The 14,220-nt window shown below is 42.1% G+C and overlaps 1 protein-coding gene and 2 long non-coding RNA genes across 52 annotated transcripts in view; all 3 read right to left on the bottom strand.

The window, feature by feature from the left end:
• Positions 1-1,290, bottom strand: part of LOC127928866 (uncharacterized) — a 2,018-nt gene extending 728 nt beyond the window's left edge. Inside the window, exons 1-2 of the long non-coding RNA XR_008132476.1 lie at positions 1,051-1,290; positions 1-126 (exon numbers count right to left, since the gene is read on the bottom strand). The exon at positions 1-126 is cut by the window's left edge and continues 234 nt beyond it. This is a non-coding gene — a long non-coding RNA (uncharacterized LOC127928866). The remainder of the gene's footprint in view (positions 127-1,050) is intronic.
• Positions 1-5,550, bottom strand: part of LOC127928865 (NLR family CARD domain-containing protein 3-like) — a 9,547-nt gene extending 3,997 nt beyond the window's left edge. Inside the window, exons 1-5 of one of the 3 annotated variants that reach the window (XM_052516417.1) lie at positions 5,392-5,550; positions 4,972-5,056; positions 4,614-4,842; positions 2,442-4,233; positions 1,982-2,155 (exon numbers count right to left, since the gene is read on the bottom strand). In XM_052516417.1, the coding sequence (XP_052372377.1) occupies positions 1,982-2,155; positions 2,442-4,233; positions 4,614-4,842; positions 4,972-5,056; positions 5,392-5,459 (2,348 nt within the window). In that variant the 5' untranslated portion in view covers positions 5,460-5,550. Of the gene's footprint in view, positions 1-1,981; positions 2,156-2,441; positions 4,240-4,613; positions 4,843-4,971; positions 5,057-5,391 lie in introns of all 3 variants that reach the window. The other 2 variants (XM_052516416.1, XM_052516418.1) reach the window with 2 other exon arrangements.
• Positions 5,551-8,024: 2,474 nt separating this feature from the next.
• On the bottom strand, positions 8,025-13,939 carry LOC127928867 (uncharacterized). Of its 48 annotated transcripts, none has more exons than XR_008132491.1 (7): positions 13,591-13,939; positions 10,855-11,044; positions 10,639-10,714; positions 10,449-10,600; positions 9,369-10,247; positions 9,154-9,276; positions 8,025-8,526 (listed from the first exon to the last, which is right to left on the bottom strand). It is a non-coding gene; the product is annotated as an uncharacterized LOC127928867 (long non-coding RNA). The 48 variants fall into 48 exon arrangements; XR_008132488.1 differs by having other exon boundaries at positions 10,449-10,562; positions 10,601-10,714; XR_008132497.1 differs by having other exon boundaries at positions 9,369-10,285; positions 10,487-10,524; positions 10,563-10,714.
• Between the last annotated feature and the right edge of the window lie 281 nt (positions 13,940-14,220).

Below are 14,220 nucleotides of genomic sequence, written 5' to 3' on the forward strand. Positions count from 1 at the left end.
TTACCAATAACAGAGACTACAACAAAACATACTAACCTCTCACCATTACCAATAACAGAGACTACAACAAAACATGCTAACCTCTCACCATTACCAATAACAGAGGCTACAACAAAACATGCTAACCTCTCACCATTACCAATAACAGAGACTACAACAAAACATGCTAACCTCTCACCATTACCAATAACAGAGACTACAACAAAACATGCTAACCTCTCACCATTACCAATAACAGAGACTACAACAAAACATGCTAACCTCTCACCATTACCAATAACAGAGACTACAACAAAACATGCTAACCTCTCACCATTACCAATAACAGAGGCTACAACAAAACATGCTAACCTCTCACCATTACCAATAACAGAGACTACAACAAAACATACTAACCTCTCACCATTACCAATAACAGAGACTACAACAAAACATGCTAACCTCTCACCATTACCAATAACAGAGACTACAACAAAACATACTAACCTCTCACCATTACCAATAACAGAGACTACAACAAAACATGCTAACCTCTCACCATTACCAATAACAGAGACTACAACAAAACATGCTAACCTCTCACCATTACCAATAACAGAGACTACAACAAAACATACTAACCTCTCACCATTACCAATAACAGAGACTACAACAAAACATGCTAACCTCTCACCATTACCAATAACAGAGACTACAACAAAACATACTAACCTCTCACCATTACCAATAACAGAGACTACAACAAAACATGCTAACCTCTCACCATTACCAATAACAGACTACAACAAAACATGCTAACCTCTCACCATTACCAATAACAGAGACTACAACAAAACATGCTAACCTCTCACCATTACCAATAACAGAGACTACAACAAAACATACTAACCTCTCACCATTACCAATAACAGAGACTACAACAAAACATGCTAACCTCTCACCATTACCAATAACAGAGACTACAACTTGTCATCCAGAACTGCTTCTACAGTGTAACATGCTAACCTCTCACCATTACCAATAACAGAGACTACAACAAAACATGCTAACCTCTCACCATTACCAATAACAGAGACTACAACAAAACATACTAACCTCTCACCATTACCAATAACAGAGGCTACAACAAAACATGCTAACCTCTCACCATTACCAATAACAGAGACTACAACAAAACATGCTAACCTCTCACCATTACCAATAACAGAGACTACAACAAAACATGCTAACCTCTCACCATTACCAATAACAGAGACTACAACAAAACATACTAACCTCTCACCATTACCAATAACAGAGACTACAACAAAACATGCTAACCTCTCACCATTACCAATAACAGAGAATACAACAAAACATGCTAACCTAATTTCACCATTGCCAATAACAGAGGCTACAACAAAACATACTAACCTCTCACCATTACCAATAACAGAGACTACAACAAAACATGCTAACCTCTCACCATTACCAATAACAGAGACTACAACAAATTGAATAATTACTGTGTCTTTTCAAATGGGAGAACTACATACATAAAAGTATCATTTGATAATACTGACCTCAGAATCTCCAGTTTACAGTGGGGATTCCCAGTACAGCAGAGATGATAACCTCTCACCATTACCAATAACAGAGGCTACAACAAAACATGCTAACCTCTCACCATTACCTAATTAACAGAGGCTACAACAAAACACACAACACCCCAAATTAACCTCTCACCATTACCAATGAACAGAGGCTACAACAAAACATGAAACATAACCTTTCTCACCATTTTAACCTCAAATAAAAGGTGACATTCTGTACTGTCCCTAATATGAAACATTATATCTCAAATCCAAAATGCTGGAGCACCACATTTAAAACTGTAATATTCACTGTCCAAACACATATGATGTGGACTATGTGTGTCTGGTAAACACATGTGGATCTGGTGAACAGTTATCACTTGTTGACCAACTACAGGAATACTGACCTCAGAGTCTCCAGTTTACAGTGGGGATTCCCCAGTCCAGCAGAGAGCAGCTTCACTCCTGAATCCTTCAGGTCATTGTTACTCAGATCCAGCTCTCTCAGGTGTGAGGGTTTTGACCTCAGAACTGAGACCAGAGAAGCACAGCCTTCCTCTGTGACTCCACAGCCTGACAGCCTGACAAAGAAATCATCATGACTTCACAAACACACTGTTAATTTAACACCAGTAGTGTAGAAGGACAATGGTAGATGCATTTGGTTTATTCTCTCAAACAACATATAGATTCATCTTCCGTTTCCTAGAATTGTATGGTCATATTGTTCTACTACTGTGAAAATCAATGAATTTATTCAATATGTTATTCAATATAATATTATATACATATTATAATACAGATTTTTCTCTAAACTGAATATTTCTTCCTGATGATTAGTTCTTAAATGTCATTTTATTTACTCACAGAACAGCTCTGGAGGCTTTGACCACTGGCAGCAGCCTCAGAAGACCTTCCTCTGATCTGGAGTATTTCTTCAGGTCAAACACATCCAGCTCCTTTTCTGAAGTCAGCAACACAAAGACCAGAGCTGACCACTGTGCAGGTGACAGGTTGGGTTTTGAGAGACTTCCTGATCTCAGGTAGCTTTGGATCTCCTCCACTAGAGAATGGTCATTCAGTTCATTCAGACAGTGGAACAGATTGATGCTCCTCTCTGGAGAGAGATCCTCCCCGATCTTCTCCTTGATGTACTTGACTGTTTCTTCATGGCTCTGTGAGCTGCTTCTTGTCTTTGTCAGTAGACCTCGTAAGTGCTTCTGATTGGACTCCAGTGAGAGGCCCAGAAGGAAGCGGAGGAAAAGGTCCAGGTTTCCTGTCTCACTTTGTAAGGCTTTATCCACAGCACTCTTGTAGAAAGTAACTTCAGCATTGTCTCTGAAGAGCAAAGAAAAGATCCTGGACTTTGTTTGCAGTTTGTCCATTAGATTCTCATTGTTGTTGATGAATGAGAGGAACACATATACAGCAGCCAGAAACTCCTGAATGCTCAGATGAACAAAGCAGTACACCTTGTCCTGGTACAGCCCACATTCCTCTTTAAAGAGCTGTGTGCACAATCCTGAGTACACTGAGGCTTCATTGACATCAATGCCAGCCTCTTTCAGGTCTTCTTCATAGAAAATCAGATTGCCATTCACAAGCTGTTGAAAAGCCAGTTTTCCCAGTGACAGAATGCTCTCTTTATTCCAGTGTGGACCTGTCTCTTCTTTCCCAAGATACTTTTCATTCTTCTGTTTGGTATGAAACACCACAAGGTGTGTGTACATCTCAGTCAGAGTCTTGGGCATCTCTTCTCTCTTATGTTTCAGCATGTGTTCAAGGACTGTTGCAGAAATCCAACAGAAGACTGGAATGTGGCACATGATGTGGAGGCTCCTTGATGTCTTTATGTGTGAGATGATTCTGCTGGCCAGGTCCTCATCACTGAATCTCTTCCTGAAGTACTCCTCCTTCTGTGGGTCATTGAACCCTCGTACCTCTGTCACCTGGTCAACACACCCTGAAGGGATCTTATTGGCTGCTGCAGGTCGGGTAGTTATCCAGAGGAGAGCAGAGGGAAGCAGATTTCCCTTGATGAGATTTGTCAGCAGAACATCCACTGAGGTTGACTCTGTGACGTCCCAACAGATCTTGTTCTTCTGGAAGTCTAGGGGCAGTCGGCACTCATCCAGACCATCAAAGATGAACAGAACTTTGTACTTGTCGTAGTTGGAGATTCCTGATTGTTTGGTTTCCATTGAGAAGTGATGAAGAAGTTCAATGAAAGTGTGTTTGTCCCCTTTCATCAAATTCAGCTCCCGAAAAGGGAATGAAAACACAAATTGGACATCCTGATTTGCTTTTCCTTCAGCCCAGTCCAGAATGAACTTCTGCACAGAGACTGTTTTTCCAATGCCAGCGACTCCCTTTGTCAGCACAGTTCTGATAAGTTTGTCTTGTCCAGTTAAGGGTTTGAAGATGTCGTTACATTTGATTGCAGTCTCTGGTCTTGCTTGTTTCCTGGTTGTTGTCTCAATCTGTCTCAGCTCATGTTCATTATTGACCTCTCCTGTTCCACCCTCTGTGATGTAGAGCTCTGTGTAGATCTTATTGAGAAGTGTTGGGTTTCCTTGTTTAGCGATCCCCTCAAATACACATTGAAACTTCTTCTTTAGATTAGATTTGAGTTCACGTTGGCAAATCACAGCAAGCTCATCTGAATCTAGAAATAACACAGAGGATATTAATATTACATATGTTTTAATGCCTACAGTATTGTAGGACTGTTATAAAGTTGTACATTATAATAATTCATTCTCTTAACTGACTGTATAAATGTGTAAATGTTTTCATAATACATTACAGACTGGTGTGACTGATTATATTATTATTGGTATTATTGATGGTATTATTACTGTTGTCTCTCTCTCTAAATTAATCACCACAACACATCCCTGCTGCTACTTGATGAGGTCACCAGGTGTTGTGTTAAGGCTGCTACAATATCATTGAGTTACACAGCTACTTTAGCTGTACTTTAGTTACAGCTTTTAAATGTTATAAAACATCATTCAACATGAGGCAGACAGATCTTACATTTCTCCAGTGTGTCAGCAAGCTCCTTCTGGTTCATTTTCCTCAGGATGTGCAGTGTGATCTTCAGAGCCCCCTCTCTGGCACTGCTCTCCTGCTTCTCATCTTCAGGGTCCACCACTTCCTTATCCTGCTTCTGACTCCCAAAGCCTTCTGGGAATTCTGGACTAAGAATCCTCTTGAACATCTTCAGCTCGTTCTTCACAAATGTCAGAATTTTCTCTTCAAGCAACTGAAATAAATAAAGTAAATAAGTTAAGCAAGAGAATAAATGCTTTCTCATTAACGCATTAATGAATGATTGACAGATCAACTTTACTTGAGGTAAACAAAAACAAATGTACATAACAGGACCACATACACTGAATATGGAGGCCAGGTCTGTTTGATGAATCTGGGAAGACTGAACACTGAGAATCTCTGACTCTGATCTCTCCTGTTGGTTTCTGTGGACAAAACATGAGGTTACATCTCCTCATCCAGGGAGTACACACACACACACACACACACACACACACACACACACACACACACACACACACACACACACACACACACACACACACACACACACACACACACACACACACACACACACACACACACACACACAGGGAGGGAATGTTGTGTTTGTTTAATATTGTTTTAGGACTATGAAAATGGACAAAATGATGAGCCTATGGATTATGAAAACAACAACAATAAATGGGAAAATGGGAGGAGAAATGACTAGAGACAGTGTTGTTTAACTCACTGACCAGGACCCATGAGTTCTTCTTACCTTTGTTCAGTAGAAAAGTCTCCCTCTCTAAAGTATAGAGGAGGATCCATAGACCAGTCACTCTTCATGGACACACAGCTGGGAACAGGGGAGGCTGGTCTCTCCTGCCTGATTGGGCTTCAACACAACAGAGACAAACATTACATCTCTCATCTACTCTGAGCTCAGATGGGGAAACATAAGAAGAGTTTCACAAATATAACTGATTTTCAGAAATGTTCGTAAATGAGCTTTTATTGTTTAAAGAAGTTATATTTATGTTAAGTTATGTTGTTTTGCTAAATGAGGAGAATGGTATCTGCTTCTATAAACCAATGAGGAGATGCAGTGTGTCATTTTTATGACGGAATTCATTTAGCAGTGTGTCATTTTTAATAACGAAATTAATTTAGCGTCGCGAGCGTTGTAGTCAGTCTGTCAGCCCCGCTAAAAGGCTGGTGTCGTTACTCTGCTTCTCCGGGGGATGTTGAGGTAAATTTACTAACCGGGAGGGTTGAATTATGTAATTTATTGGAGGGCTGGAAGACGCACTCTCGGGGTTGTTTACTCACAATATCAGATATTAAGATGATTGTTATAATGAATGTTTACTGAGGTTGAGGATCTGACTAGTGATTATTTACCCGGGGTTCAATACCTGCTATTGAGGCGCCCTGAAAATAATATTCAAAAGTTCGGTCCTTGGACACAGAGGGTTTAAACACTAAAGTTACCATCCATCTAGTGAAGACAGAGGTAGGAGAACCGGACAGAGGTAGCCAGCTCCATCGGTCTACAAGAAATGCAGACAGCCGGTGATGATGTAGTGGTAGCTATGGTAACTAGGATGCTGCTGGTAGAGTAGCTAGCTAGCTTACCGAGCTGTACCGACTAGCTTGGTTAGTTAGCAGGTCGTTCGTCTGTCCCTCGTCTCGATGATGATGATGAATCCGGTGAACCACAAAATGAAACAAGGACAGAGAGTGAAAAGGATCTGGCTACACTCATACTGTCCCTGACCGTAAAGAAAAAAAGCAAATTGAACAGTAAACTTTGGCGTCTCAACACTAAAACAAACTCTGTCGTTATTCCCCAAGATCACCTCAGTCCACTCTGCGCGTAACCGGCTTGGCGCCACACCGAACGGGGACGCGGACTGTTCTGTACGGGGACGCGGACTGTTCTGTACGGACGCGGACAGTTCTGTACATGGGACGCGGACAGTTCTGAAACAAGGGGACGTGAAAAGGACAGTTCTGTAAACAAACACGTAACAAACGTTATTACGGGACGCGGGGACACAATATGTTCTGTCACACCGAACGGGGACGCGGACGGTTCTGTACGGGGACGCGGACAGTTCTGTACGGGGACGAGGACGGTTCTGTACGGGGACGCGGACAGTCCCAGAACGCGGACATGATCAGTGCAACACAATCAACTAAACCCAGTCTTTACAGTGGGTTACATTAGTAATATTCATTTTTTATCATTTTTTATTATTATGTAAAACAAACATTCTATGTTTTTTTATAACAATATGTTGAGATCTGGGACCATACCCACAAAGCGTCTCAGAGTACAACATTGGTCGTATAAGTGCTGAGAATAAACACATTTGACACTTATGGGTATAAATTAAAGCTATGCATGAAGTCTCTAGTCCCACCTAGTCGGTAGATATTTAGGACACCTGGTGAGCTGTCCTAAGTAGTTAAGAGTTAACAGCAGGTGTCCTAAGTAGTTAAGAGTTAACAGCAGCTGTCCTAAGTAGTTAAGAGTTAACAGCAGGTGTCTTGATAATACTATAGAATAATGCAGTGAGTCAGTGGTTCCTGCGCCACATGTAATTGCTTTGTAGTAGTTAAAAATAATGTTTCACATTTCTATATGATCAATCGATAAATAATGTAGACCTACATGCAACAGTATGTCTTGTGCTTTTGGCAATGATTTATGTATAATAATTATGTAAACAAGTGATAAGTATGTCTGTGGCGGAAGGTAGCCTCGTGGTTAGAGTGTAGAGGTGGCAGGTAGCCTTGTGGTTAGAGTGTAGAGGTGGCAGGTAGCCTCGTGGTTAGAGTGTAGAGGTGGCAGGTAGCCTCGTGGTTAGAGTGTAGAGGTGGCAGGTGGCCTCGTGGTTAGAGTGTAGAGGTGGCAGGTAGCCTCGTGGTTAGAGTGTAGAGGTGGCAGGTAGCCTCGTGGTTAGAGTGTAGAGGTGGCAGGTAGTAGAGGTGGCAGGTAGAGGTGGCAGGTAGCCTCGTGGTTAGAGTGTAGAGGTGGCAGGTAGCCTCGTGGTTAGAGTGTAGAGGTGGCAGGTAGCCTCGTGGTTAGAGTGTAGAGGTGGCAGGTAGCCTCGTGGTTAGAGTGTAGAGGTGGCAGGTAGCCTCGTGGTTAGAGTGTAGAGGTGGCAGGTAGCCTCGTGGTTAGAGTGTAGAGGTGGCAGGTAGCCTCGTGGTTAGAGTGTTGGCCAGTAACCGAAAGGTTGCTAGATCAAATCCCTGAGCTGACAAGGTAAGTAAAAAACTGCCCCTGAACAAGGCAGCCATTGTAAATAACATTTGCTAACCATGTGTATGTGACCAATAACATCTGCTAACCATGTGTATGTGACCAATAACATCTGCTAACCCTGTGTATGTGACCAATGACATCTGCTAACCATGTGTATGTGACCAATGACATCTGCTAACCCTGTGTATGTGACCAATAACATCTGCTAACCCTGTGTATGTGACCAATAACATCTGCTAACCCTGTGTATGTGACCAATGACATCTGCTAACCCTGTGTATGTGACCAATAACATCTGCTAACCCTGTGTATGTGACCAATGACATCTGCTAACCATGTGTATGTAACCAATGACATCTGCTAACCATGTGTATGTAACCAATGACATCTGCTAACCATGTGTATGTAACCAATAACATCTGCTAACCATGTGTATGTGATCAATAACATCTGCTAACCATGTGACCAATAACATCTGCTAACCATGTGTATGTGACCAATGACATCTGCTAACCCTGTGTATGTGACCAATAACATCTGCTAACCATGTGTATGTGACCAATAACATCTGCTAACCCTGTGTATGTGACCAATGACATCTGCTAACCCTGTGTATGTGACCAATAACATCTGCTAACCCTGTGTATGTGACCAATAACATCTGCTAACCATGTGTATGTGATCAATAACATCTGCTAACCATGTGTATGTGACCAATAACATCTGCTAACCATGTGTAACCAATAACATCTGCTAACCATGTGTATGTGACCAATAACATCTGCTAACCCTGTGTATGTGACCAATGACATCTGCTAACCATGTGTATGTGACCAATGACATCTGCTAACCCTGTGTATGTGACCAATAACATCTGCTAACCCTGTGTATGTGACCAATAACATCTGCTAACCCTGTGTATGTGACCAATGACATCTGCTAACCTGTGTATGTGACCAATAACATCTGCTAACCATGTGTATGTGACCAATGACATCTGCTAACCATGTGTATGTAACCAATGACATCTGCTAACCATGTGTATGTAACCAATGACATCTGCTAACCATGTGTATGTAACCAATAACATCTGCTAACCATGTGTATGTGACCAATAACATCTGCTAACCTGTGTATGTGACCAATAACATCTGCTAACCATGTGTATGTAACCAATAACCTGCTAACCATGTGTATGTGAACCAATAACATCTGCTAACCATGTATCTGCTAACCCTGTGTATGTGACCAATGACATCTGCTAACCTGTGTATGTGACCAATAACATCTGCTAACCCTGTGTATGTGACCAATAACATCTGCTAACCATGTGTATGTGACCAATAACATCTGCTAACCATGTGTATGTGACCAATAACATCTGCTAACCTGTGTATGTAACCAATAACATCTGCTAACCATGTGTATGTGACCAATAACATCTGCTAACCATGTGTATGTAACCAATAACATCTGCTAACCATGTGTATGTGACCAATAACATCTGCTAACCCTGTGTATGTGACCAATAACATCTGCTAACCCTGTGTATGTGACCAATAACATCTGCTAACCCTGTGTATGTGACCAATAACATCTGCTAACCATGTGTATGTGACCAATAACATCTGCTAACCATGTGTATGTGACCAATAACATCTGCTAACCATGTGTATGTGACCAATAACATCTGCTAACCCTGTGTATCTGACAAATAACATCTGCTAACCATGTGTATGTGACCAATAACATCTGCTAACCCTGTGTATGTGACCAATAACATCTGCTAACCCTGTGTATGTGACCAATAACATCTGCTAACCCTGTGTATCTGACCAATAACATCTGCTAACCATGTGTATGTGATCAATAACATCTGCTAACCATGTGTATGTAACCAATGACATCTGCTAACCATGTGTATGTAACCAATAACTTCTGCTAACCATGTGTATGTAACCAATAACTTCTGCTAACCATGTGTATGTGACCAATTTGATTTATATCTGGGAATAAGTTTGTTCATGTGTTGGCTTTAGGTTCATTGTCCCCAAGTGCCCCCACATTGTCCCCACAGTGACCCCACAGCGCCCCAAGGGTCCCCACAGCGCCCCCAAGTGTACTGCTAGGTTTTACACGTTAATAATATATATCTGAACTTTACAAATGATACACTTGTGACATCAATATTTCAATATTTAAAAACTTATTCAAAACTGTAATATGACATTAGTAAGTCATATTATTAAGGTTACAATTGAAAATGCTTGTAATCTAACACCTCCTGCCTCAGACCACTAGAACAGCTGAGTAATCTAACACCTGCCTCAGACCACTAGAACAGCTGAGTAATCTAACACCTGCCTCAGACCACTAGAACAGCTGAGTAATCTACCACCTGCCTCAGACCACTAGAAAAGCTGAGTAATATACCACCTGCCTCAGACCACTAGAACAGCTGAGTGAGTAATCTACCACACCTGAGTAATCCTCAGATCACAAGAACAGCTGAGTAATCTAACACCTGCCTCAGACCACAGAACAGCTGAGTAATCTAACACCTGTCTCAGACCACTAGAACAGCTGAGTAATCTAACACCTGCCTCAGACCACTAGAACAGCTGAGTAATCTAACACCTGCCTCAGACCACTAGAACAGCTGAGTAATCTACCACCTGCCTCAGACCACTAGAACAGCTGAGTAATCTAACACCTGCCTCAGACCACTAGAACAGCTGAGTAATCTACCACCTGCCTCAGACCACTAGAACAGCTGAGTAATCTAACACCTGCCTCAGACCACTAGAACAGCTGAGTAATCTAACACCTGTCTCAGACCACTAGAACAGCTGAGTAATCTAACCACCTGCCTCAGACCACTAGAACAGCTGAGTAATCTAACACCTGTCTCAGACCACTAGAACAGCTGAGTAATCTCTCAGACCACTAGAACCTGTAATCTACCACCTGCCTCAGACCACTAGAACAGCTGAGTAATCTAACACCTGCCTCAGACTACTAGAACAGCTGAGTAATCTACCACCTGCCTCAGACCACTAGAACAGCTGAGTAATCTACCACCTGCCTCAGACCACTAGAACAGCTGAGTAATCTACCACCTGCCTCAGATCACAAGAACAGCTGAGTAATCTAACACCTGCCTCAGACCACTAGGACAGCTGAGTAATCTACCACCTGCCTCAGACCACTAGAACAGCTGAGTAATCTACCACCTGCCTCAGACCACTAGAACAGCTGAGTAATCTACCTCATTGGAGAATATCAACACCAAACTCAGTGCTAGTGAATGACGCTCAACCTGTCTTCATCATAAGGGAGGTTTCTGAGTCAAAGGTGAACAAGGTGATTAGCTCACTAAAGAACTCTAAAGCCAAAGCTGTGTTTGGGATGGACTCTACCTTTCTTAAAAACTACAAAGAGTCACTCATTGGCCCCATTACTAAGGTCACCAACACATCTATTGGTCTCGGTGTGTATGAACAAGGGTATGGAAGTCGGCCATAATAACGGCCATCTTTAAATCAGGAGACCCTGCTGACGTGAGTAACTACAGGCCCATTAGTATACTACCTGTGGTGTCAAAGGTTGTTGAAAAGTGTGTAGCAGAACAACTGATTAACCACCTCAACAACAGCCCCTTCACATACTACCATGCAGTTTGGCTTCAGAGCGAAACACTCCACAGAAACGGCCAACTGCTTTCTTCTGAAAATGTGAAGTCCAAGATGGACAAAGGGGGTGCTGTTGGGGCTGTGTTTCTGGACCTAAGGAAGGCTTTTGATACTGTTAACCATGAGATTCTCATCACAAAATTGTCCAAGTTCAACTTTTCCCCTGATGCCTTGAGATGGATGAAATCATACCTTGAAGGCAGAACTCAGTGTGTCAGAGTGAGCAATGAGCTGTCGCCCACTCGTAGCTATGATGTGGGCGTGCCCCAAGGGTCAATACTGGGGCCCCTCCTGTTCAGTCTGTACATTAATGATCTGCCTTCTGTCTGTACTGGGTCTGAAGTTCAAATGTATGCAGATGATACAGTGATATATGTGCAAAGAGCAAACAACAAGCTGCACAAGAACTCACTACTGTAATGGTCCAGGTTACATAGTGACTCACTACTGTAATGGTCCAGGTTACATAGTTACTCAGTGTAACTCAGTGACTCAGGTGAATAGTGACTCACTACTGTAATGGTCCAGGTTACATAGTGACTCACTACTGTAATGGTCCAGGCCATAGTGACTCACTACTGTAATGGTCCAGGTTACATAGTGACTCACTACTGTAATGGTCCAGTACATAGTGACATAGTGACTCACTACTGTAATGGTCCAGGGTTACATATGGTCCAGTGACTCACTACTGTAATGGTCCAGGTTACATAGTGACTCACTACTGTAATGGTCCAGGACATAGTGACTCACTACTGTAATGGTCCAGGTTACATAGTGACTCACTACTGTAATGGTCCAGGTTACATAGTGACTCACTACTGTAATGGTCCAGGTTACATAGTGACTCACTACTGTAATGGTCCAGGTTACATAGTGACTCACTACTGTAATGGTCCAGGTTACAAAGTGGCTCAGTGACTCGTGTTTGCATCTCAATGTGAAAAAAACTGTTTGCATGTTCTTCACAAAGAGGGCAACAGATGCTACTGAGCCAGATGTCTATGTGTCAGGGGAGAAGCTCCAGGTGGTATCCGATTTTAAGTACCTTGGCATCATACTTGATTCCAACCTCTCTTTTAAAAAGCATGTGAAAAAGGTAATTCAAATAACTAAATTCAATCTAGCTAATTTCCGATTTATACGAAATTGTTTGACTACAGAGGTAGCAAAACTGTACTTCAAATCTATGATACTCCCCACTTAACATACTGCTTGACTAGTTGGGCCCAAGCTTGCTGTACAACATTAAAACCTATTCAGTCTGTCTACAAACAGGCTCTCAAAGTGCTTGATAAGCCCAATAGCCATCATCATTGTCACATCCTTAGAAAACATGAGCTCTTGAGTTGGGAAAATCTTGTGCAATACACCGACGCATGTCTTGTATTCAAGATCCTTAATGGCCTGGCTCCCCTCCACTCAATATTTTTGTTAAACAGAAAACCCAGACATATGGCAGCAGATCCACAAGGTCTGCCATGAGAGGTGACTGTATAGTTCCCCTAAGGAAAAGCACCTTTAGTAAATCTGCATTCTCTGTGAGAGCTTCCCATGTCTGGAATACACTGCCATCAGACACACATAACTGCACCACATATCACACTTTCACAAAATGCTTGAAGACCTGGCTAAAGGTCAATCAGATTTGTGAACATGGTCCCTAGCTGTGTGTTGCCCCTTTCCATGTTGTCTGTAGCTTGTGAGGTATGGAAACACTTTGTTGCTTTTATGAATTTTGTCTTGCTGCTTTTTGTCCTATGTTGCTCTGTCTGTATGCTATGTCTTGCTTGTCCTATGTTGCTATGTTGCTGTGTCTATGGTGCTATTGTCTATATTGTAATTGTTTTTAATAACCTGCCCAGGGACTGCGGTTGAAAATTAGCCGGCTGGCTAAAACCGGCACTTTTACTGAAACGTTGATTAATGTGCACTGTCCCTGTAAAAATAAAATAAACTAAACTAAACTAAACCTGCCTCAGACCACTAGAACAGCTGAGTAATCTAACACCTGCCTCAGACCACTAGAACAGCTGAGTAATCTACCACCTGCCTCAGACCACTAGAACAGCTGAGTAATCTAACACCTGAGGATATGTATACCAGACATGTTACCTTGTCCCGAACCCCCCCCCCTTCCCCCACGAGCCGAATACAGCAGGTGTACTGTGAAATGCTGACTGATGAGCTCTTTCCCAATAATGCAGTTAAAAGTATGAAAAATGTGCTAAAAAAACAATAATGAGACTATAAGGAGTACCAGTACTGAGTCAATGTGCAGGGTACCAGGTAGTTGAGGTAATAATGAGACTATAAGGAGTACCAGTACTGAGTCAATGTGCAGGGTACCAGGTAGTTGAGGTAATAATGAGCTATAAGGAGTACCAGTACTGAGTCAATGTGCAGGGTACCAGGTAGTTGAGGTAATAATGAGACTATAAGGAGTACCAGTACTGAGTCAATGTGCAGGGTACCAGGTAGTTGAGGTAATAATGAGACTATAAGGAGTACCAGTACTGAGTCAATGCGCAGGGTACCAGGTAGTTGATTGAGGTAATAATGAGACTATAAGGAGTACCAGTACTGAGTCAATGTGCAGGGTACCAGGTAGTTGAGGTAATAATGAGACTATAAGGAGTAC

This window comes from Oncorhynchus keta, unplaced genomic scaffold (genome assembly GCF_023373465.1).
Source record: "Oncorhynchus keta strain PuntledgeMale-10-30-2019 unplaced genomic scaffold, Oket_V2 Un_scaffold_4354_pilon_pilon, whole genome shotgun sequence".
NCBI lineage: Eukaryota > Metazoa > Chordata > Actinopteri > Salmoniformes > Salmonidae > Oncorhynchus > Oncorhynchus keta.